Source organism: Oncorhynchus clarkii, chromosome 11 (genome assembly GCF_045791955.1).
Source record: "Oncorhynchus clarkii lewisi isolate Uvic-CL-2024 chromosome 11, UVic_Ocla_1.0, whole genome shotgun sequence".
NCBI lineage: Eukaryota > Metazoa > Chordata > Actinopteri > Salmoniformes > Salmonidae > Oncorhynchus > Oncorhynchus clarkii.
The window spans coordinates 32,158,086-32,183,847 of NC_092157.1; the positions used below are offsets into that span (position 1 = coordinate 32,158,086).

The window sequence follows — 25,762 nt, forward strand, 5'->3', positions numbered from 1 at the left end:
TATTTGACCTAGATAGTTTGTGTGTATGCATTGATATGTAGGCTACGTGTGCCTTTTTAAAAATGTATGTAGTTCTATTCTTGTCTAATGATGTTCTGTATTATGTCATTCTGTTTTATGTTTTGTGTGGACCCCAGGAACAGTCGCTGCTGCTTTTGCAACAGCTAATGAGGATCCTAATAAAATACCAAGTACATCTCTGGAGAGACCTGAAAATAGCTGTGCAAAGCAATGCTCCCCATCCAACCTGACAGAGCTTGAGAGGATCTGCATCGAAGAATGGGAGAAACTGCCCAAATACTTGGGAATTGATCTTGGTGTCTGCAATATAAAAATCACAAATTTAATAAAGAAAACAACTCATTCTCCTGTTTTGTGTGACGGTGTGTACCGCAATGAGTATGGAGAAAAGAAAGAAAACCAGAGAACTGAGGTCAGACACAAGATTGTAGCCAAGCCTGGACAATCTCAAGGCTACAAGTCCATCTCCAGAGACCTTGGTGTTCCTGTTTCCACCGTACGTAATGTTATCAAGAAGTTTAAGACCTATTGCACTGTAGCCAACCTCCCGAAGAACCTGATGGAAGATTGCAGCAAGGGACCGTGTGAATGGTAGAGAGCGCACCTCGATCAACTGCTACACAGATTCAAGCTGACTTTCAGACACAAGGTATGACAGTTTCAACTCGCACCATCTGTCGCCAACTCAATGAAAAGGGATTATATGGTAGGAGACCCAGGAGGACCCCACTGCTGAGAGAGCGACATAAGAAAGCCCGACTGCAATTTGCCAAAGCGCACCTGAACATGACAAAATCCTATGCTGAATGTAGAGCTTTTTTGATAAAGCACACCTTTTCGATGTCAACAGAAAACAAATGGATTCCTTCAAAGAAAACTACACCTTCCCTACACTCAAAAATGGAGGTTCAGTGATGTTTTGGGGTTGCTTTGCTGTCTCGGGCACTGGGTGCCTTGAACATGTGCATGGCGTCATGAAATCAGGAGAATACCAAGGCATTTTGGAGCGCAATGTCGGACCCAGTGTCAGAAAGCTGGGTCTCTGTCGAAGGTCATGGGTCTTCCAGCAGGACATTGACCCCAAACACACTTCAAAAAGCACCCGGGAAGGGTTCAAGACAAAACGCTGGACTGTTCTGAAAGTGGCCCGCAATGAGTCCAGATCTAAATTCCATTGAACATTTGTGGAGAGATCTGAAAAGAGCAGTTGGGCGAAGGCACCCTTCAAATCTGGGAGAACTGGAGCAGTTCGCATAAGAAGTGTGGTCCAAACTGCCAGTACAGAGGTGCAGGAAGCTCAAATCTGTCGTTCTGCCCCTGAACAGGCAGTTAACCCACTGTTCCTAGGCCGTCATTGAAAATACGAATTTGTTCTTAACTGACTTGCCTAGTTAAATAAAGGGAAAATTAAAAAAATAAAATAGATGGCTATAGGAAGCACTTGACCAAAGACTGTGCTGCCAAATATTACGTCTGGGGTGTCAATAGTTTTTTCAATTCCATTTCTGTTTTTCTGATTTAAATGGATATATTAAGTTCTGAATCAAAAACAAAGGTTCTGTAATATTAACAGTGAAATAAAGAATTGTGGAGACCAAATACTTGGTCTCCACAATTTCAACTTATTTGTATGCGTTAGATGGAAGTTGCTTTGGGTGAAAACCTCTACTAAAAGATTTTGTAATTTTCAGTAGTACCAAAGACATACAAGGGGATACATTTACTGTATGTGTTTTGGCGGGGAAAAGCGGTTTATGCTAAATCCCAAATCAATGCGTTGGCACTCGTGTAGATCTGAAGGGATAAGATAGGTATAAGCAATATGGTACTTGAGTCACCTTGCCTTCAGATAAGCTTTGTGGAAATGTTCCATATTGCTTACACCTACAGTATCCAATCTCTTCAGATTTACAGAAGTGCCCTCTACAGATGTGCCTAGGGAGGAGGGGCTAGTTCAATTTGGGATTCATGGAGAGTGTATAATTAGTCTCATATTTCCCCTGTGTCTGTGGACTGAAGAGTGACAGAGGATTCCCAAGGCCATGATGTTGTGTCAAAATTTGCCAAAATGCAATTAGCAGGAAAACACCATTCTAAACAGAGCACCTGGGAAAACACCATTCTAAATAGCCCAGCTGTTCCAAATGTGACAGAGAGGAAAATCTGTTAGAAAATGTAAAACTTGGGCAGGATCTAAAGATGCAACAACTAGATTGGGTTGCTAATTTGACTAGGATTGTGCTTTTGGCTTCTGGACAACACAATAAACTAAGCATCAATTGTGAGATTTGTAAATGTTTTCATTGGCTTTTGTTTAGAGTGTTCCATGTGACCCATTGGTTTCTCTATCCTGATAATGCTCCCGAGTGGCGCAGTGGTCTAAGGCACTGCATCTCAGTGCAAGAGTTCGAATCCCGGCTGTATCACATCCGGCTGTGATTGGGAGTCCCATAGGGCAGTGCACAATTGGCCCAGTGTTGTCCGGGTAGACCGTCATTGTAAATAAGAATTTGTTCTTAAAAGTTGAGGGAGCGCACACCTGTGCACACATAGCCGTACCAGGCTGGTCATGACACGCATCTACATTATCATCCCAGACACCCTGGACCCACTCCAATTCGTATACCGCCCCAACAGATCCAAAGATGACGCAATCTCAATTGCTCTTCACATTGCCCTCTCCGACCTGGACAAGAGTGGAAATAACTACGTGAGAATGCTGTTCATCGACTACAGCTCAACATTCAACACAGTCCCCTCCAAGCTCATCACCAAGCTGGGAATACTGGGACTGAACATCTCCCTCTGCCATTGGATCCTGGACTTCCTGACGGGCTGGCCCCAGGTGGTGAGGGTAGGCAACAACACATCTGCCATGTTGACCCTCAATAAGGGGTCCCCTCAGGGGTGTGTGCTTAGTCCCCTCCTGTACTCCCTGTTAACCGATGACTGTGGCCACACCCGCACATTGACTCTGTACCGGTACTCCCTGTATATAGCCTCACTACTGCTAATTTACTGCTGCTCTTTAATTATTTGTTACTTTTATTTTGTTTTTTTTTTGTGGGGGGGGGGGGGGGGGTGTTTGTTTTTAACTGCTTTGGTAGTTAAGGGCTTGTAGTAAGCATTTCACTGTAAGACCCGTTGTATTCGACGCATGTGACAAATACAATTTGATTTGATTTGAAGAAGGCACAATAGCGCCTCTTCCCCCTCAGGAGGTTGAAAAGATTTGATCCTCAAAAAGTTCTACAACTGCACCATCGAGAGCATCTTGACTGGCTGCATCACCGATTGGTATTGCAAATGCACCACCCTCAACAGCAAAGCGCCAGAGAGGGTGATGCGGACAGCCCAGTACGTCTCTGGGCCCAAGCTCCCTGCCATCCAGGACCTCCATATCAGGCAAAGCGTGCATTGCTGTCTCTCATTGTTAGTCTTTTGTTCTAAAAGTTCTCTCCCCTTTCCTCTCTGCTTCCATCTCCTCTCCTCCCCATCCCGCTTCCTTCTCCTCCTCCCCTCCTCAAGCCCCTCAGTAAGTACCCACCTCTGATCAACGACATCTCCTTCTGGCTACCGGCCGAGGGCTACACAGAGAACGACTTCTATGACCTGGTGAGGAGCATCGGAGGAGACCTGGTGGAGAAGGTCACCCTGGTTGACCAGTTCAAACATCCAAAGTAAGGCTCCATGTTCTTCACAAGACACAGAGCTATAGGACTCAACACAGTGTTTCCTAGTGCTAGCACACCTGGGTCGTATTCATTAGTGCACACTAGCAAAATGTTTTGTAATGGAAAACAAGTGTTTCCTATTGGAAAAATGCAGGTAGTCCCTCCCCGTTTCAGTCCGTTTACTTCCGTTTGGTTCTGATTTTAACTACCTGACCTTACACCTGATTCAAGTGCTTGATGATTAGTTGAGCAGTTGAATCAGGTGTGCTTATACTGGCTTAGATCAAATAAGTCCAATCGCAGGGGGTCCTCAAAACACTGCTCTCATCCACCACACATCCAAAGTAAGACATCACGCCCTCAAGAAGATATAGCAGTGGTACTCAAACGGCATACCTAGGGTGCCACGACTGAACAACGATGGGCATAGTGCCCCTCACTCTGATAAAGGCATTACCTTCGAAAAGTTGGTGTGTGACTCTCATTTAGTTGTTCACTGAAGTGCTACCACCATAATCAGGTTTTCAGTTTCCAACCCCCCCTCCCCCCCAGACAATTGCCCCTTCCCCTCATGCCCCCTTTAAAAATGTGCTTGTCGTGAGAGACAAAAAAACACTTAACACCGGGTGTAACAATGTTGTGACTCTATATGCATTACATATTAGTTCAAATGTAACTAACAGGTTAAACAATTTACTGGCTAATGATAATGATACAACGATGTGGTGAATGCTCTTCTTTTGGTTTGTACGGTGTTGTTTGCTATTAGGGGTGAGGTAAGATCTATTCCACTGCTTGACAAATGGGCTCGGAGAGAAAAGGTTAAGCGATGCTCTATTCATCAGAGGGGCTCGGGATTGGATTGTTTGGTCTTTGATAGTGGATATGTCTCCGCGTCTAGCTAATCTTTTCTACTCTGACAGCTCCTTATTATGCAAGATAATGGAGCCCGACTGAGCCGAGTGCTGTTTGCTCCGTTGATTGGAGCCCTTAGTCGAATGACAAGGAAGGACCGAGGGTCAATGTTTGTTAATGGCACATCTTCATTTGACCCGATTCACATCGGCGACATGAGGCTCGCTCTGTTTGTCTTGCACTCACGCTCACACCTACTCCCACTCTCTCTCTCTGTCTCTCTCTCTCCATTTCTATCTCTTTCTGTCATACACACACATAATTATCTTTCTCTCTCACACACGCACACACACACACACACACAATTAACAAACAGAACCTTTTGGACTAATCCCAGCACCGACAGGAACAAACAAGGAATGGCCCAGTGACAGATCAATCACAGAGACTGATTGGCTTTGCCCTGGCTAATAGATTACTACTTCCATCGGATTCCTATCAAGGATTTAGAGTTGCGGACAATGTGTGTCTATACGTTTCAGTAACAAGTTTTTAGTAGGGCATTTCCTTGCTCGCCCCCGTCTTTACATTTGAAATTTACATAAAACCTGAAAACACAGGATGGATGAAAGCAACATGGCGGATGTCTTTGCTTCACCAATCCACCCCTTTCACAGGTCAGTGCAGCTCAAGGAAAGGAGACGAGGAGAGGAAGTCACTTTATTCCTTATTGAGATTCACCCTTGAGGGACCCTCCCTCTCTGTAGTGACAAAGCTGTTTCCTTTTCCCTCACTATCCTGTTCTTAGCGTCCACCCCTGAGCCTCAGCCTTGACGTCTAATTTTTTAAATACAGGGCGTAAAGGGCAGGCAGTGGACACAGCTTGGCGCAGGACTTATGCCCGCCCCGCATCCTAGTGGTTTACCGAACAGTGAGTGTGTGTGTGTAGTGTGTTTAATAGTGAAAAAAGGGGCCCGTGGTGTGTAAAATTGCCTGTGCGCATTAATCTCTGTCCCTGCTTTTAATCTTTTTTTAAATAGCGACCTTTTCCCTACCCTTCATTAGGGCTTGTGTGTGTGTGTGTGTGTGTGTGTGTGTGTGTGTGTGTGTGTGTGTGTGTGTGTGTGTGTGTGTGTGTGTGTGTGTGTGTGTGTGTGTGTGTGTGTGTGTGTGTGTGTGTGTGTGTGTGTACTGTGAATGCGAGAAAGAACAGTATCACAATTATCTGATTCACAATATGTAAATGTTGTCTGTCCTGTCTTTTCAGGTTTATGTGTCTTTAAGGGTGTGTGTTTTTGTGAATTTGAGATAGCATATTGTGACAATGATTGTCCTCAAGGTCATGAGCATTTTGGGATCATTTGTGCCGCAGTTTACCCAGAGAGAGATGAGCTGAGGTGGGCCGAGCTCACATTGTTACGCAGCCTCCCTTAGACAACAAACTTTACGATTACTGCCGCGGGATATCAAGCTCCATTTAAGCCCCAGCTACGTTACAGACTGTCCTCCCTGCGAATGCCACTTTTATGAACAAGGTGGCTGGCTAATTGTTTTTTTGTTTTGTTTTTTTGCTTGGCATCAACGCTGACTCATGGAATTGGGCAAGCTGCTCCCGATGAGGGCGGGCGGGCGACCGTACCCTTCTGTCTCTGTCTGTACGCCATTTATATATAACCTGCGCAAGCAGGGAGGAGTATTCTGAGACTTGTGTTTCCTCCTTGATGTACACCGTGTCCTGTGAAAATCGGGCACGGCGCCACCAATCAAGAATTAATTTAGCAGAATTTATTTAGCAGGCACTCTTATCCACAGCAATTTACAATCTGTGAATTCAACTGAAGTAGGTGAAATCACAGTCATTGTAGTGCAACATGTATTGTAATTAGTTATTGTTGTGTTGTACTTAGTTAGGGTTACTTCTGTGCTGTAATTGTACTACCTGTTACCCTCTACTTACAAGAGCGATTACACGGCAATAAGAACACTGTGAAGTAAAGTGTTACTCGTAACACTAGGTTGCAATTTGATCACTTTCCGCAAGCTCGACAGAAAGAGGATGCGATCACATGGTCTTATGTGAAGTTAACGTGACAACATGTAAAAGCAGCATGTGAGAATGTGAAACTGCACGTGAAAGCATTTTGAGCACGTGAAAACATGAATGCTAAATTTCAACATGTCATACCAGAAACTACACGTGACCACATCGGAACGTAATTCACGAGTAGAACTGCAAGTTCGATTTTCACGTGAGTAATGTTACTCCTGAATCACTATGATAAATATAATTGTTTTTCTTGAGTGTATTTTTAATCAAGCTGAGATTTTACTTCCAAGTCCACAAACATGGTGTCATAGTAGGAAGATCGGAATGCCATGAACCAAGAGGTTGTGAATTCAAATCCCAAGTGAGAACAAGTTGAATATAATGACAGTGGTAAGAAAAAAGATGTGAACCCTTTTGAATTACCTGGATTTCTGCATAAATTGGTCATCAAATTTGATCTGATCTTCATCAGTAGACAAACATAGTGTGCTTAAACTAATAACACACAAATTATTGTATTTTTCTTGTCTATATTGAATACATTATTTAAACATTCACAGTGTAGGCTGGAAAAAGTAGGTGAACTCCTAGGCTAATGACTTCCCAAAAGCTAATTGGAGTCAGGACTCAGCTAACCTGGAGTGAACAATGAGACGAGATTGGAGATGTTAGTTAGAGCTGCCTTGCCCTATAAAAAACACTCACAAACTTTGAGTGTGCTATTCACAAGAAGCATTGCCTGATGTCAACCATGCTTCGAACAGAATACATCTCAGAAGACCTAAGAAATAAGAATTGTTGACTTGCATAAATCTGGAAAGGGTTACAAAGGTATCTCTAAAAGCCTTGATGTTCATTGATCCACTGAAAGACAAATTGTCTATAAATGGAGAAAGTTCAGCACTGTTGCTACTCTCCCTAGGAGTGGCCATCCTGCAAAGATGACTGCACGAGCACAGTGCAGAATGCTCAATGAGGTTAAGAAGAATCCTAGAGTGTCAGCTAGAGACTTAAAGAAATCTCTGGGATATGCTAACATCTCTGTTGACGACTCTACGATACGTAAAACACTAAACAAGAATAGTGTTCATGGAAGGACACCACGGAAGAAGCCACCGCTGTCCAAATAAAACATTTGCTGCATGTCTGAAGCATGTCTGAATGTTCCACAACGCTACTGGCAAAATGTTCTGTGGACAGATGAAACTAAAGTTGAGTTGTTTGGAAGGAACACACAACACTATGTGTGGAGAAAAAAAGGCACAGCACACCAACATCAAAACCTCATCCCAACTGTGAAGTATGGTGGAGGGAGCATCATGGTTTGGGGCTGCTGTCACGCCCTGGTCTTAGTATTTTGTGTTTTCTTTATTATTTTGGTCAGGCCAGGGTGTGACATGGGTTATTTATGTGGTGTGTTTTGTCTTGGGGTTTTTGTAGGTTATGGGATTGTGGTATAGTATAGTAGTCTAGGAAAGTCTATGGTTGCCTGGAGTGGTTCTCAATCAGAGGCAGGTGTTTATCGTTGTCTCTGATTGGGAACCATATTTAGGCAGCCATATTCTTGGAGTGTTTGGTGGGTGATTGTTCCTGTCTCTGTGTTTGTTTGCACCAGATAGGGCTGTTTTGGTTTTTCACGTTACGTTTAGTGTTTTTGTATTGTTCGGTATTATCTTCATTAAAGATGTATGAAGATAACCACGCTGCATTTTGGTCTGATCCCTGCTACACCTCCTCTTCAGAAGGAAGAAGAAAACCTTAACAGCTGCTTTGCTGCCTCAGGGCCTGGACAGCTTGCTATCAATTCCCAAGTTTATCAAGACATTTTGCAGTAGAATGCAAGGCTATCTATCCACCAATTGAAGCTCAACGGAAGTTGGGTGATGCAACAGGACAACGACCCAAAACACAGAAGTAAATCAACAATGGCTTCAACAGAAGAAAATTCGCCTTCTGGAGTGGCCCGGTCAGAGTCCTGACCCGATTGGGATGCTGTGACATGACCTCGAGAGCGGTTCACACCTGCCATCCCAAGAATATTGCTGAACTGAAACAGTTTTGTATAGAGGAATGATCCAAAATTCCTCCTGACCGTTGTGCAGGTCTGATCCGCAACTACAGAAAACATTTTGGTTGAGGTTATTGCTGCCAAAGGAGTGTCAACCAGTTACTGTGAATGTTTACACAGTGTGTTCAATAAAGACATGAAAACGTATAATTGTTTGTGTGTTATTAGTTTAAGGAGACTGTCTATTGTTGTGACCTAAATGAAGATCACATAAAATTTGATGACGAATTTGTGCAGAAATCCAGGTAATTCAAAAAAGGTTCACATACTTTTTCTTTCCACTGTATAAACATACACAATGTAATAATTTATGTCAAAGTGTGTAAAATATGTAGGTTCAAAAAACTGCGAATGTGTGACGTTATGGGAAATGACACATTTTTGTTTGCTGTGAAATCTTGCGAAAAATATCCACATGTGAATCTTTGGGTGATTTTCACATGTAAAATTATGTGATTTTTCCGTTAAGGGCCAAGTGAGAGAGACTTTGTCATTTCTTTAAACAATCATCTTTATTTAATAATTATTACAATAATGAGGCTGGTCGACCCCACATACTATTAGTTAAATATTAATTGTTAACCTTTAATATCAAAATATTTTTCTTGCAGCCTTTAACTGTCACATCACTGCAGAAGCTCCTCCAGGTGATGTACAGAACCCGGCATTCAAACAAACCATTCCATCTTTCTCAAGATTTCAATGTGGCGAAATACAACTTGCATTGGTGGGAATGTCACTACAAAGTGGAATCCTCAGCTCAAAGTCGAGAATACCATTTGAATGCCTTTTGCGTCGTACTGTAGTCACACTGATACGTTTTACTGGCCTGCACTAGTATTCCTCGGACATGGCGCTACAAATCAAAGCTGATAGGCACTATAATGCAACACAAATCTGCATTTATTGGTCCGTAACGCTGTCAGATGTAATCGGGACGGATTCATTTGTAAAGTCAACTGTGCTGTCAATCAAGCAGCTTGGACAGAAAGTCAACGGCATGAGGGCGAGCACGGAGGGAGGTGGGAAAGTTGTAACACTGAGCCCCGCATCGATGATGTTTGCCCTGCAGCAGAGGCTGTGTGACAACCTCTCAGAGAAGGCAGTAACCAGAATAATCTAAGTTAGTGAGTGGCACCGTCAGTTGGTAACATTGTATTAACATGTAGTTACATAGTAACATCTTTGAAGTGACATGGTAAAATAGTTTATCCGCTTAACTGTATTACCATGTCACTATAAAAGTGTTACTATGTAACTAGCAGTAAATGTTACAACTCTACAACCTTATGAAGGCATGCTTTCCATGTGAGACGTTCATGAGGAAGAGTGTGTGCATGCGTGTGATCATGTGCGTGTGTGTGCATCCCTGTGTATGTACTCTACAAAATCACCACAACACTGCTTGTTGTAAACTATAAATATGCGAGGTATTTTTTTTAAAGCCACTGTCATAAAATGGCACCAGAATGGCCAATATAATTTGAAAAGCTTCTGCTGAATGTATAGTATAGTATATAGCAGTATAATACAGTACATATTAATATACTAGTATAGTACAGTACATGCTAGTGTATATAGTAGTATAGTGTATATAGTAGACTAGCCTTGTGTCCTCGGAGGCAAACGTTAACACTGTCTGACCTGAAGCCCATCTCACCTCCACCACACCTGGCCTGAGCCCTCAGTCTGTCCCTCACAAGGCCTACACATCTCCCCTCTCAGCTTAGGCAGAATAGGGAGCACCCGGCCACCATCTTTTGGATCAAATTAACAATTACTGCTGGCACGCGCAGGAAGAAAGAAACAGATGGGGAGAGGGGGTGGAAGGTGAGATATGTAGACAACAGGAACATGGAGGAAGTGTGTGTGTGTGTGTGTGTGTGTTTGTGTGTGTGTGTGTGAGAGGAGTGCCATGCAGAGTGTTGTGTCCCAGGATCAGTGAAACGTTTAGAGATAAATGGAGAGAGAGAGAGAGGTGTGTGTGCGTTTGACAAATGGCCATCTTCGGCAGTGGGTTGCTGAAGAGAGCCAGACTTGTTAAAAATCAGCCTTCTTTGTTGGAAACCTCCCGGGATCTTTCCAGAAGGCGAAGCAGCAGGCTAATGCCGAGCACGGCCCCCGAGCCAGAGTAGAGCAGGCAGAGAGGGAGAGAGCGAGAAAGACAGAGACCAGGGAGGAAGATGGAGAGATGGGGGGTGGGGGTTGTGTGTGCTAGAGAGAGAGAGAGAGAGAGAGAGAGAAGGAACTGGTAAAGAGAGGGAAAATTCTAGGGTGGGAGAGAGAAGGGGATAACAGAGAGAGGGAGATGTGTGGGAGGGGGGGGTATCCTGGGAGCGACAGTATAGAGTGATAGGAGGGAGCTGGCAGAGGGAGTGAGACAAGGGAAGAAGAGAGAGTGGACTGAGTTTAATGGAGCTACTGCAGGAAACGCCTTTGAATAATGTATCGCTGTTTAATATGCACACTTCAATACGGTACAGTGCATTACCCTACATCACACATGATTTGTCACTCACAAATGTAAGATGTTAGAAAATAATATGCATATAGAATGCATATTACAGTCCTATTGCGGATGGTATAGTGTTTGCCAAAACACATGTAACAATGTGTATTATCCAGGTAGTTCCAGGTAGATTGGGTGAAAAAAGATATGTAAAAGGGAAATTACATTTACAGTCAAATGATCTGTCAGGTATAACATTTAATTGACATAACATTACATTTATCTGATTTTAGAAATCTGAAATCATTTTAGGCGGATCCATATGAAATGAATGTTCCACACTTTAAAATCATTAAAAGAAAAGAAGACAATCCCTGTCTCCATTCTCTTCTGTACATAATAGAATCCCAACGTCTTTATGATATCCCATTTGTACACAGTATTCCAAGTTATTAGGTATTTTTTAGCCCACAGCGTTAGCGCACAGTGCACCGTATTCCTCAGTTTGCTAACAAGCAGTGCTTTATGGCATTACCAGGCTGAAGTGAGCATAATGGGAGCTTGGCCAGATTCATGCTGTAGGTGCTGCCAAGCAGCCTGGAGCAGCTGGGTAATCTGGGTGTAATTGAGAGTGGGGGTAACGGGGGAAGAGCCCCTCAGGCTGACAGGTCTGCCACAATGCACTGCACTGTTTTTGTTCCATGCAGGCTTTTCCAGTATAGTGTTGTGCCTCCTGACATATTGTAGGTGAGCCTACAGTTGCAATACACTGTAATAGTGACCCTTTGACAGACGAAGGGAAGGTGGTGCACTGTAAATCCTTATAGTAGGTTTTCTCTCTACAGGCATGCTATTCTATGATCAGTTTGATATGTGTGGCAGGGTGCCATTTAGTCATCATAACCAATAAGCCAGTTCATCTGCTATGGTTCTTGCCCTTGTTTGGTTAAGTTAAGGCTGGTTTAATTTCCTCTGGCGGTGCTCAGGCATCCTCGGTTAATCGCTGCAGACACAGGTGAGCTTTTCCCCCGCAGACAACTTCCAGTTGATTTTCAACAGTAAGCACCATTCTGTCAGGGTGGGAGGCTTCAAATGGAGCTGTCAATTTGGAGAAAGAAAGAGAGAGACAGGGAAGAGAGGGATTGGGAGAGAGAGAAAGGGAACTTGGAAAGAGAGCAGTCTGTGGTTTCAGCCTGTCATAGCCGCTGTTCGTCAACGTTACACCTAAGTAGTGTTGATTAGGAACGTCCGACCCATTGGTTGAGCGACACCGCTCCACTCAAGCTGGCAGAGTCCCGGCCGTCTTTGACTAAGAGCAGACGGTCGGACAGTTCTCCGAGATCCTTTAGACGACCGACACTCATCAATTATTGCTGCCTCTACACTGTCCCCTCTTATTATTTCATCAAGACATTGACCAAATCATCAAATCCCCCCCCCCCCCCCCCCCCCCCCCCACACAAGACCCCAAGCTGTCATAAAGAATACGGACAAGAACTCTCTGTCTACAGCCTCAGGGACAGATGTCAGCCATTTTGAAAGATGCCATTTGTTTGGAAAGTCATGCGTACCGCGGAACAACCTCCTCCTCCTAAGCACAGCGAGGCAGGTGCTTCTTGTCCTTGGTCCAGCATTTATGAATCATCCCATTCCCATCCCCAACCGTTCATGTAAAGTTATTTTTATGATGAAGACCACCGTTGGACAAGAGCCCCCTTGAAATGCTTGTGGGTGAATCACTGCTCTTGGTGCCGAGTCGCAGTCTTTAGTAGTGGATCCCTGAGAGTTTAGCCGCTGCGATTTATCCGCTGGTGAAGTACTGTGCCATCTGATGAAAACCGGTGCTCCTCCATGTAGCATGCCAAAGTGCTTGTTAACCGCAAGTCCTCGCTTTTGCTCTCTCGCTGGCCGCCAGTTGCCGCCACTCTCCTGGCTTAACGAACGAGGGAAATTATTTGTTCTCCAGCCACATGGGGTCAATGAAATGGCAGTGCCAGCCTTAAAAATATGACTATTGACTAGGCATGTTGCCCAATAAAAAAACACTTTGGATTTCTAGTGGAACTCCCCATGAAAGGAACAATGAACACGGCAGGACAGTGAGATGGTTCCAAGACATGGGCAGGCAAAAGGATAGGGAATGGTATAGGGAAACTGACTTGGGGACTGACTGTAACGGCAGATTTCCTCGTTGTCTGAAGAGGAGTAAGGATCGGACCAAGATGCAACGTGGTAAGTGTTCATGACGATTTATTAAAAACGAATTGAACACTGAAATACAAAACAATACACGATGTGACGAAAACGAAAACCGAAACAGTACCGTGCGGCAACAAACACTCACATGGAAACAAACACCCACAAACCAACAGTGAAACCCAGGCTACCTAAGTATTATTCTCAATCAGAGACAACTAACGACAGCCTCTGATTGAGAACCATACTAGGCTGAACACAAAAACCTACATAGAAAGACAGACTGCCAGGGGGCCTCCCGGGTGGCGCAGTGGTTAAGGGGCGCTGTACTGCCAGCTGTGCCATCAGAGTCCCTGGGTTCGCGCCCAGGCTCTGTCGTAACCGGCCGCGACCGGGAGGTCCGTGGGGCGACGCACAATTGGCCTAGCGTCGCCTGGGTTAGGGAGGGCTTGGTCGGTAGGGGTGTCCTTGTCTCATCGCGCACCAGCGACTCCTGTGGCGGGCTGGGCGCAGTGTACGCTAACCAAGGTGGCCAGGTGCACGGTGTTTCCTCCGGCGCATTGGTGCGGCTGGCTTCCGGGTTGGATGTGCGCTGTGTTAAAGAAGCAGTGCGGCTTGGTTGGTTGTGTATCGGAGGACGCATGACTTTCAACCTTCGTCTCTCCCGAGCCCGTACGGGAGTTGTAGCGATGAGACAAGATAGTAGCTACTACAACAATTGGATACCACAAAATTGGGGAGAAAAAGGGGTAAAATTAAAAATAAAAATAAAAACAAAATTTAAAAAAAAGAAAGACAGACTGCCCACCCCAACTCACGCCCTGACCATACTAAAACAAAGAATAAAATAACAGACCTATGGTCAGAACGTGACACCGACAACCGGATGAACAAAATCTGACAGAGAAAAATCTGAAAGTAATCTTAGACAGGGGTACTATTTCCTTGACTGAAGCCTGAATCTACATGATTGTATACATTTGGGTTATTGTCTATACACAGTTAGCAGGTGCCCCCCCCAAGTGATTTATTTGATTTTTTCAAGTGCACACAGGACATCGAGCGCAAACCTTGACAAATAGCACAGAAATCAGATCAATGGTTGACACAGACGCAAAGAGATTCACATCTGCATTGCTTGCTGTTTGGAGTTTTAGGCTGGGTTTCTGTAGGAGCACTTTGTGACACCTGCTGATGTAAAAAGGGCTTAATAAATACATTTGATTTGATTCACTGGGTTAGCGGCACAATCCAAGGGAGTTATCGACAGAATTTTTCCATAATTCTAGTGTTGGCTAATTAGCAGAAGATGCGGTTGATGTGTACGGGGAGTAAATGGGGCCTCTGTAATTAGTTTTGGGCCCTGGAAGAGGATAAATGGGAGCAATCTACAGCCACCACCCGCCACATTTTACTCTAAAGGCATTTCCTCCTCCATTACTTTAGACTTTTATCCTATCGGCCATTATCCTCATCCCAGTGAAATAACTCTGCGAGGGAAGCACTTCTATTAGGTAGCGTTTCAAAAACACGCCAATTGATTTGGTTGTCTGCTGAGCAGAGGGACACATTTTATTTTTCATGACTCATTCAACAAAGTTATTCCTTACTACACAAGGACTTCTCGCTTAGCTTGCTTCTAAGAAATTACGAGGGGCCTTGTTTTCGATGTGTCACGGTGGAGAACTTCGGTCAGGTCAGGAGAGAAGGAGGGGGAGAGGGCCAGAGCCAACTGGATCAATGCAGTAATTAGAGCAGTGGCAAGGCAGGCAAGCGAGAGGCCAGGCTGGAATATCTCTTTCCCCTCTACCCTGAGGGATCATGGAATGATCTTTTGAAATGCAGGACTTGTGATTGTGTGCGTGTATGTATTGGTGACTTTGTGTATTAATATCTTTGGTGTATCATCAACCACAAGGACCTTAGTGAGTTTGAGAAGCTGTATTGAAATGGAAAACCAAAAAGTGTTGCATTTGGCCCCATCTTTCTGGGGTTGGAGGTAACCAATTGAATATTGGGTTTAGCAGCAACCGAGAGCACGTAAGTGAGCGGCTGTTTGAAACCTTCACGTTAGTGCTCATGGGTTGCTAGTCAACAAGAGTAATGACATCTACAGGTCAGTCTTCCTGGTTGAATTTGGCACTTGCTGTTTCAGTGCTAGCCAGTGGCTGGTTGTCTAGGAGGCTTATGTAGCCAGCAGAAGGTCAAGTTAAATGTCACTCTTTACTCTGCTCTTATAAACAGAGGGCTGTGGGGGCCGCCTTGCCCTCTCCACATCAGAGAAAACAAAACCGACTGCGGGATAACCCTGCTTAGCAATCATCATTACAAACAACACTCCCAGGCGTGTGCGCACAGAAACACAAACACATACACAGTTCCACAGCTGTCCCCCTCGACCTTACATCCTCTGAAGACAGTGAGCTGAATAAACCCATCACTGTCCACTGCCTTGTAAAGCAGTCTACTGTCCAAAGGCCAAAGATCACATCATGAGTGACAGTTCTATAGCAGGAGAGGAGAAGGGAGAGGGGAGGGACAGGGAAGAGAGGAGGGGAAAGAAGCGACCGGCGTAGGGAGGGGGAGAGGACAGGTGAGACTAGGAGGAGAGCAGGGAGGAGAGGACAGGAAGGGAGAGCAGTCGAGTGGAGAGGAAAAGGGGAGAGCACAAGGTAATTACTCCATTACATGAAAGAGATCTATGTCTATGCCAGTTCAATGGGTAATTACTTCATTACACGAAAGAGACCTATGTCTATGCCAGTTCAATTACAGAGTGGGAGGCAGAGAGGTGGTTAGAGAGAACTCTATAAGAAACTCAAAGGTCACAGCTAATGTGTGGGAGAAGAGGAATAAATGGAGGAGAGGATGATGGACAGGAAGAGGAGATTAATTCATACACTTTGTCCCCACACACACCACACACACTTTCTTCCCACATACAAACGTGTTTCCAATGAAGATGGAGCAGAATAAACCAAATATCAGAAGAGGTGAAAGATACGAAGAACCGGAGGTGTATCTAGAAGTGTTTTTCACAAGTAGCAAGTCTAATAGAAAAAGTAGCCAGCCAGGCATCCCCGGGTTTGACATTTTTGTCCGAAAGAGCTTTATTTTGGTGGCGTCTGGTACATTCTAATGCCTTGATCCCATCTGAAATACACAGCAAATGATTGATTATTTCCCTCACAGATTGGAAAAATGTGTTGTGGTATTGTGTAGAACGACATTAAATTACAATATAAATTACTGAAAATGTATGAATTCCGTGTATTGTTAATTGTTTTGGGTTTTGTGTTGATCTAAGCCTATATGATCAGAACTGTTTTCTAAGGAAGAGATCAGTAAACCTTTTTTTACAGTTAACCTGTTTTCTCTTGAGATTAAAGTCTTATTTACAGTTTTACTGTAAGATAAGAATGGTCAGAATGATGTTAGTTCTTAAAATGATGTATTTTATTAAAACAGAAAAATTAAGTAAATAGCCTACATTATCTGGATATTCGTTTTTTCTTCTTCGGGTTTCTGTTTTTCCCTGTTTTTTGCTCTCTAAGTCAGTTTTATAAATAGAACATCAACTTTATCTGTTTTTCTAAGTCAACAACAATGCTTAAATCACATCAGAAGACCATTTTTGAAGTTTGGAATAATTCTGAGAAATGTAGATGTTTTTAGTGTAGTTGCCCCTAATTCAAGTGTGCATCTACAGTAGCTACAAGCTGTTGTTTAGTGGTGTTTTTTTAGTGCACGTGTGATAAGGGGCTCAACTTTGTTTTTTGAACTGGGGGGACATATCTAGTCGGATTAACACTTCAAACAGCCTACACGACCGCTAGGAGGTGTCCGCATAGTCCTAAAGCACACCGTTGCCTTGTTTTGTATTACATTCCAATGATTCAACTGGGCCGGACAACAATGCAATTTCAGAATGTGGGCGGGACATGTCCCCCCATCCCCAGTGATAGTTGCACCCCTGCATGTGATCATAGCTGCAGGAAGTAGGTGGGGGTCGGGGTACACTGGGGGAGGGTGGAAAAAAAGGTTTTGCCCGCTCTGCAGAAGGCTATTGCTTTGCTAATATAGGGCTATTAAAGGCCCAGTGCACTACTTTTGTGAATATTTGTTTTAATGCATATATACAGTACCAGTCAAAAGTTTGGAAACACCTACTCATTCAAGTTTTTTTTTTTAAACTATTTTCTACATTGTAGAATAATAGTGAAGTCAACAAAACTATGAAATAACACATATGGAAACATGTAGTAAACAAAGTGTTCAACAAAACTAAATATATTTTAGATTTCTCAAAGTAGCCACCCTTTGCCTTGATGACAGCTTTGCACACTCTTGGCATTATCTCAACCAGCTTCACCTGGAATGTGTTTCCAACAGTCATGAAGGAGTTCCCACATATGTTGAGCACTTGTTGGCTGCTTTTCCTTCACTCTGTGGTCCAACTCATCCCAAACCATCTCAATTGGGTTGAGGTCGAGTGATTGTGCAGGCCAGGTCATCTGATGCAGCACTCCATCACTCTCCTTCTTGGTCAAATAGGCCTTACACAACCTGGTGTGTTGGGTCATTGTCCTGGTGAAAAACAAATGATAGACCCACTAAGCGCAAACCAGATGGGATGGCGTATCGCTGCAAGATCCCGCTGTAGCCCTGCTGGTTAAGTGTGTCTTGAATTCTAAATAAATCACTGACAGAGTCACCAGTAAAGCACCCCCACACCATCACACTTCCTCCTCCATGCTTCGCAGTGGGAATTACACATGCGGAGATCATCCTTTTACCTTCTCTGCTTCTCACAAAGTCATGGCAGTTGGAACGAAAAATCTCAAATTTGGACAATTTTCCACGGGTCTAATGTCCATTGCTTGTGTTTCTTGGCCCAAGCAAGTCTATTCATCTTATTGGTGTCCTTTAGTAGTGTTTTTTGGGGGTCTTCTTTCCTGTGGCGGTCCTCATGAGAGCCAGTTTTATCATAGTGCTTGATGGTTTATGCGACTGTACTTGAAGAAAGTTCTTGATATTTTTTGGATTGACTGACCTTTATGTCTTAAGGCAATTAGGGACTGTCGTTTCTCTTTGCTTATGGGAGCTGTTCTTGCCATAATATGGGTGTGGTATTTTACCAAATAGGGTTATCTTCTGCATGCCACCCCTACCTTGTCACAACATAACTGATTGGCTCAAACGCATTAAGAAGGAAAGAAGTTCCACAAATTAACTTTTAACAAGGCACACCTGTTAAATGAAATGCATTCCAGATGACTACCTCATGAAGCTGGTTTAGAGAATGCCAAGAGTGTGCAAAGCTGTCAAGGCAAAGGGTGGCTACTTTAATCAGATAAAACATATATTTTGATTTAACACTTCTTTGGTTACTACATGACTCCAAATGTGTTATTTCATAGTTTTGATGTCTTCAGTATTTTTCTACGATGTAGAAAATAGTAAAAAAAAATAAAGAAAAACCCGGGGCGGCAGGGTAGCCTAGTGGTTAGAGCGTTGGACTAGTAACCGGATTGCAAGTTCAAACCCACGAGCTGACAAGGTACAAATCTGTCGTTCTGCCCCTGAACAGGCAGTTAACCCACTGTTTCTAGGCCGTCATTGAAAATAAGAATTTGTTCGTAACTGACTTGCCTAGTTAAATAAAGGTAAAATAAAATGAGTAGGTGTATCCAAACTTTTAACTGGTACTGTATGTATATTTTATTACGATTTTTCAGTGGGTGCCGCAGCACCCCTACTTCCCACGGCTATGCAGATGATGGTAGAATTTGTATAACAAATACCCACTGAATTGATGGAAATAATCGTGACGTCATTCTGGCAGGTAAGCATAGACTACTTTGTTGTTAACATTTAATTGAGATGGTTTTTGGGACAGCTGCAGGAAGACTGGTTTCATTAGTATCATCGCTAAAGTCTCACCGCACAGACGGGTGCATTCTCGTTGCCTCTTCGGAAATTTGAAGGAAATACTAATCACTGATATACATTCTGTTCTTGTTTTATGATGAACTTGGGCAAATGAATACATTTTCAATATAGTTAATGCCTGGATTCCATGAGTGCCCTATAATATTTGGACCAGAATGAGGCTCTCCACTACCTACAGTATTTTTCCTGCAGTGATGATTCTTCATCGAATGTTTTCATAATTTATCTGCAGATAATCGCCAAAAAGCCCCTAAGTCTACCAGTAGCTTATGCAAATTAGGGAGCCAAATGAACAGAGCCACTTTTATTGTAAACAAAAATATTATATGTTTCTAAACCCTATCTACATTAATGTGGATGCTACCATGATTACGGATCATTCTGAATAAATTGTCCTTGTCCAATCGAGCTCTAGCTACTCCTTGTGGCGGGCTGGGCGCATGCACGCTGACACGGTCGCCAGTCGTACAGTGCTTCCTCTGACACATTGGTGCGGCTGGCTTCCGGGTTAAGCGAGCAGTGTGTCAAGAAGCAATGCGGCTTGGAAGGGTTGTGTTTCGGAGGACTCTTGACTGTAGCCTCTCCCAAGACTGTATGGGAGTTGCAGCGATGGGACAAGACTGTAACTACCAATTGGATATCATGAAATTGGAGAGGGGGAAAAAGGGGGTGAAAAATGTAAATGTGTGACTGCAAAACTGCAAAATGACACTACATTATTTGCCATTAATTTCTATTGGGCACAATATAATCTGAAACACAACCAAAACAAACAGCAAATACATCCAACAATTTTGTAGAGTCACCAGCTTGATGTAATCATTGCGTGCTACTTTTGTCTACTTTAATACAGATAAGTGAATTTGTCCCACTTTTGGTTATGTACAAAAAGTGCTTTAATTTCTAAACGGGTCAACTTTGATGGATTAAAATACCCTCAAGTGAAAGCTGGCAGTCTGTACTTTAACCTCGTAGTCATTGTGTAATTTGAAATCCAAAATGCTAGAGTACAGAGCCAAAACAACAACAAATGTGTCACTGACCCAATAGTTTTCTTAGGTCCAAAATAAGCCCATAGAAAAGCATTAGGCTTATTTTGGGACAGATTTTGGTGAGTGAAACTTTTCGTCTCGCTTCGCCTCTTCCTCTCTGCTGCGTTTCCCTGTCATCACTCGCTTTGTGACTGACCATCACTAGATGTTAGAAGATGCATACTAATGTTCGTTCTAGTAGGAGAGGGCTTGATGAACTAGCGAATTGAAACTTTGAAATGAAAAGTAGCCTAGTTAATATGAAGTGGAAAATGAGCTGGCTGAAAATGAGTCTAACCAGCTGATTAGCCGACAGCCTTTGCTAATGGCAAAGACTATATAGGAGATGGAACTCTTTCGCACCTATAGATTGAGAAATAAGGGGAAATCTGGAGACAGACAGAAAGGAGATTAAAGTTACAGAAATGGGTCGGGATGAGTTCACAACATCATTTAGGCTTGCTGACGCTACATTGACCTTTTCAGCATTGTTATGTTCCTGTAACCCTCGTCTTTCGCTCAGGGGGACAATGGAGGGAGGTGTGTGTGTGTGTGTGTGTGTGTGTGTGTGTGTGTGTGTGTGTGTGTGTGTGTGTGTGTGTGTGTGTGTGTGTGTGTGTGTGTGTGTGTGTGTGTGTGTGTGTGTGTGTGTGTGTGTGTGTGTGTGTGTGTGTGTGTGTGTGTGTGTGCGCGTTTGTTTGTTGGGGGGATACCTCGCTGACAGATCGATTGCACCGTGATTTGGACTTTTCTCTCACTCAATCACTCGGTGACAGGGGTGCATTGTCTCGTACCTGTTATCATTTAGCAGTTGCTGGCTTTCATTAAATAGGATTTTGATTCATTATGGAGAATTGTTTGTAAGCTAGATCTGGACGGAGAAAGCAATTTGCAAAGAAAAACATGGGCGCGCACCTGATTGTCCTCAGCCCCCAAACAAAACAAGCAAGTAATACATGCAGGAAATGCAAATTCCCGTTATAGGATCTTTTTGTCATACACCACACTGGAGCAAACTTTCATTGTAATTGAAAAAAGCAATTTCCTATTCAAATGTGAATTCTCAATCGTGCTTGGCAGGGTTCTATTTATTTCCCCTGAAGGCAGCCAATGAAAAACATGCCAGCAACACAATAGACCCAATAGACCCAACTCTTAAGGGATAGTTAATGTATATTGTTTTAGCTTTAATTGTTTTTCACCGATAACAAGCTAACAAACGTAAAAGTTTTTGGAATGAAACAAACACCCTAGGTCGGAAATGAGCTCTAACTTCAAAGAGTGAACAATCCATTTAATACACAACCAAAGTCAGTATTTTCACTTGATACAGTTGTGCTGCCTGTTGCCTTTGGGGCCCCCGCACTTTTTTTTATCAAATGTTATCTGCTATTATAACACTTTCTATGAAGTGCATTTAGATAACGAATTCATAGTACATCCCATCTAGTACATCCCAGCTTCTTCTGTTGGTCTTCGTCAGTGCATACAGGTAGCAGAGGATTATAAAACTTGTTGTGAGCATGCAATACAGTTTATGGCTCCTCATAACAGCTCATAGCCCCTCTGGGCGCAAACAGGGCCGCCTCAGTCAGCTAATCGAGAAGCCGGTGCCACTGAGCCACAGGGGTGTGTGCGTGTGTGTAAATAGAAACCACAACTGCGGATCCACCCGCCTTCAAGCCCCATAACTCTCCGTAAGCTAGCGGTACAACTGCTTGACACTGTTGTGAATGTTTTGTTGTGTAGCTTTCACTGTAAGCTGATCTATATTGTTTTGTGAAGCAGTGGCTAAGGAGTATGACGATAATAGAAATAGTAATATCACAATGATGGATATTGGACCACGACTCCCTTGTCAATGGAGATGTCGGTTTGATGCTCGGGAGAGGCAGGCAACGGAAACCAATCGCTTTGTCCTACCAAATAGCACGTAATGGACTTGTGTGGAGGCTTGAGTGCAGGATACATGCAACAAGAACAAAAAAACGAAGCCCCACTTTGGTATCTGCTTTTTGTTTCCTTCTCCGAACCTGCTGCTTCCCAGTTTCAGGACCCACGTCCTTTTAGCACAAATCTATTTCTGAATAGGCGCTCTAATGCACAATGTGGATTAACTTAACCCAGCATTAAAGCTATTGATTACCTCCTCCCAAGTAGCCATCCACAGCATAATATGCTCAAATTACCCGGGCGCTCGCGGAAGAAGCGTTTGAATTAATTTCATTGTGGAGGGAGAGGTGTGGCCGTGGACTTGTAACCATGTGGACATAAGCGGGAAGACAATACCCTTTCCATTTTACAGTAACGATGAGGCCGTCTTTGTGGCAATAAGGTTGCGTGCAGGCAATGGGGCTGATGGTAAATAGGGACCGCACCCCTCTTATGCCTCCCTTAGCTCTTCTACCACACCCACACCCTCTCTGTAAACCCTATCGTGCACCTCCCTGCCCCCCAGATTCCTCTTATAATTAGAGAGAGATGCCTCACTCCAGGGCATATGATGACGAGCAAGGAGGATAGCTTGTTAGTTTGCTTCTAATTGCATTTGCAGACTGTTTGTCAGAGTTAAGTGATTATAAAGGCCAGAACCCTTTGACACACCATGCTTGTCTGTTGGTTTGCTGTAATGGACTTTTCCTCGGTCTTCTGCAATACAAGTGGTGATGGATAAGTGTTTTTTGATATTTGGGGAATATTGGCCTGCTAAGGGGCATTATAGGGCATAAGGCACCTGTTGTACCAGTATTTCAGATCTGCTGACATTTTCAGTCACTGCTTAGTTTCTAAGCAAGGATGCTAGCCAGGTACTCTCCTACCACATTTAACATGCAGAGAGTTTGAAAGATGTTCTGTTCTAACAAAAGCAATACCTCTCTAATACAGAACACTTATTACAGAATGTTTAGCTTGTAAATGTGTTATTCTGCCTACCTCAATGTCAACTAGAGGTGAAATACCCAACACATGTGAACATTGTATCCACTTGTGAGCAGTGTCATGGCTTGAATTATCATTGGGCAGTTAATCAGCTAGGAGAACCGGAACTAGCCTATTGTTTCATTACAAATTGAACCAAAGTCCTAACACATCAGCAACTTGGCACTCTCGTGTCAATTCCCTCGTCAACATTTGATCTAAGACTTTATATTCTGATCATGCCCCCTCTCCCCCAGATGATCCTCTTCCCAGGACACTGTAAGTACATGCTTGTGTCGTTATTACAGAGGGACATTCATTCTTATCCTTAGTCATCCTTATTAATTATGCTGTACGCAACTTCACTTAGAATGTCCGACTGCAATGCTGTGACGCACTGTGACATTATTACCATGTCAATGATGCGTGTGTATCAGTCTGTGCACTGACACACACAGTACTTTAAAAAGCCAAGTCCCGATTTTAGCACACTCAAGTTTCTCACTGGAGCTCAAACCGAGCTTGATCCATCCAGCCAACTATTTGCCCAAAGAGGAAAGCTTCCACTGAGGGATGTAAAGTCAGTCACGCTAAGAAATGTAACATTTGTAAATGTAATATTTAATATTACATTTGCAAACCAGGAAGACTGTGCAAACCAGATTTGAAAGTCTTAAAGGGATATCTGAGTGAGACTAATTAAGTTTTGCGTCTGCCATGTAAATGTGAAGACTTGATTGATGGTTCATCTTGCCATAACAGGATAGATTACAGCTGAGGACTTTTGTTGACCCTTGGCTCTCCATGAGAGTAGGCCTGTGTTTAGCATGTCACTGGACACTCAAAATTACAGTCAGATGTAGAATGCTTCTGTATGCTTCTGTGGCCGCCAGTACCAGGCCTTATCCACGGCCTCGGAGACTGTTAAATGTTTCAGACCGTGCAGTCCCGGCGCCCCATGCTGTCTCCCCCAGGGCACTAGGTAGTGGAAAGTGCAGCATAAATGTGCTACTCTGGCTCACTAATTAGCAAGAGCTTGGGTTTCTGGACTTCTGCATTGGCAAGAGGCCAGGGTCAGGCTGGCTTAAGGCATACCTCTGTATGCAGTGCTACTGTAGTAGCCATTTTGTATTTTGAAGCTTCCTCATCAGCCAGTATTTAGATATTGATCATCTCTGGCCAAGTGGTACTGTAGGAAATTAACACCGGCTCGATTGACATTCGACATGATGACTGTCTTTTTTCCCCCCACTTCTAACTCATTTTTATTTTAAAAATTAAGACTTAACCTGTACTGGTAACTGAACTAGCATGATGACTCGTGTTACATGCTTTACAGCTTGTGTGAGTATCTCTACTCTTGCATGAGTAGTTGTATGTCTCATCGTAAACAAATACGAGTATGTACACTGTCCTCTGCTTGTTTGTGCTGTAGGCACCACTTTCATTACCTGGAAACTTATGGCTGTGTGAGCTTAGAAGTAGGGTTGAATGGTGGGAACTGTCCAAAACCACTCCCTTTTCCCAGGATAAATAACTGCGAGAAACCGCTAAATTACAATAAATTATTTATATGAGAACAGCATGGTGTGAAATTTAACTGTTAAATGATTTGCAATGTCTAAATATGGCTTCTCTACGGCCTCTGCATGACGAATCAACGCACAGGGTGGGGACAGATAGCCCATCTCTGTATGGAGCTCAGTTCACAATGCATGTAGACCTATCATCTCATCATGGTAACTTTTTTTTATTGTGACAGATAGGCCTACATTTGCTGCAGCATAGCCTATGCTACAGTAATATAAAGACCCAAATGTGTGTCTAATTTATCCATCTCCATCTGGCATTCGGGGGTCACCTTGTGTTCTAATTGTAAGGATTTTTTAAACTTCTAATTGCTGCTGCAGAGTTTTAAAACCGCTTATCACTCAAATATCATTGCTTTAAATCAGTGCACGCAAGAGCACTCTCTCGCAGCGAGCACTCTCTCGTAGTCTTTGTCTCGCCATCAACTCCATTCAAATTGCATTCAAAATAGATAATCCTGTTCTAGATTGATATATACAGTGGGGAGAACAAGTATTTTTGATACACTGCCGATTTTGCAGGTTTTCCTACTTACAAAGCATGCAGTGGTCTGTAATTTTTATCATAGGTACACTTCAACTGTGAGAGACGGAATCTAAAACAAAAATCCAGAAAATCACATTGTATGATTTCTAAGTAATTAATGAGCATTTTATTGCATGACATAAGAATTTGTTCACCTTCCAACCAGTAAGAATTCCGGCTCTCACAGACCTGTTAGTTTTTCTATAAGAAGCCCTCCTGTTCTCCTCTCATTACCTGTATTAACTGCACCTGTATAAAAGACACCTGTCCACACACTCAAACAGACTCCAACCTCTCCACAATGGCCAAGACCAGAGAGCTGTGTAAGGACATCAGGGTTAAATTGTAGACCTGCACAAGGCTGGGGTGGGCTAATTAGAAAGCCTTCTGCATCTAATTCTAGTCCTATATTATCCAAGGATGTCATAAGAATGA

The 25,762-nt window shown here is 43.3% G+C and overlaps 1 protein-coding gene across 2 annotated transcripts in view; it reads left to right on the plus strand.

The window, feature by feature from the left end:
• Positions 1-25,762, plus strand: part of LOC139420435 (phenylalanine--tRNA ligase, mitochondrial-like) — a 116,806-nt gene that overhangs the window by 62,913 nt on the left and 28,131 nt on the right. For both annotated transcript variants that reach the window (XM_071170569.1, XM_071170568.1), the window contains exon 7: positions 3,550-3,701. In XM_071170569.1, coding sequence (XP_071026670.1) covers positions 3,550-3,701 — 152 coding nt within the window. The remainder of the gene's footprint in view (positions 1-3,549; positions 3,702-25,762) is intronic.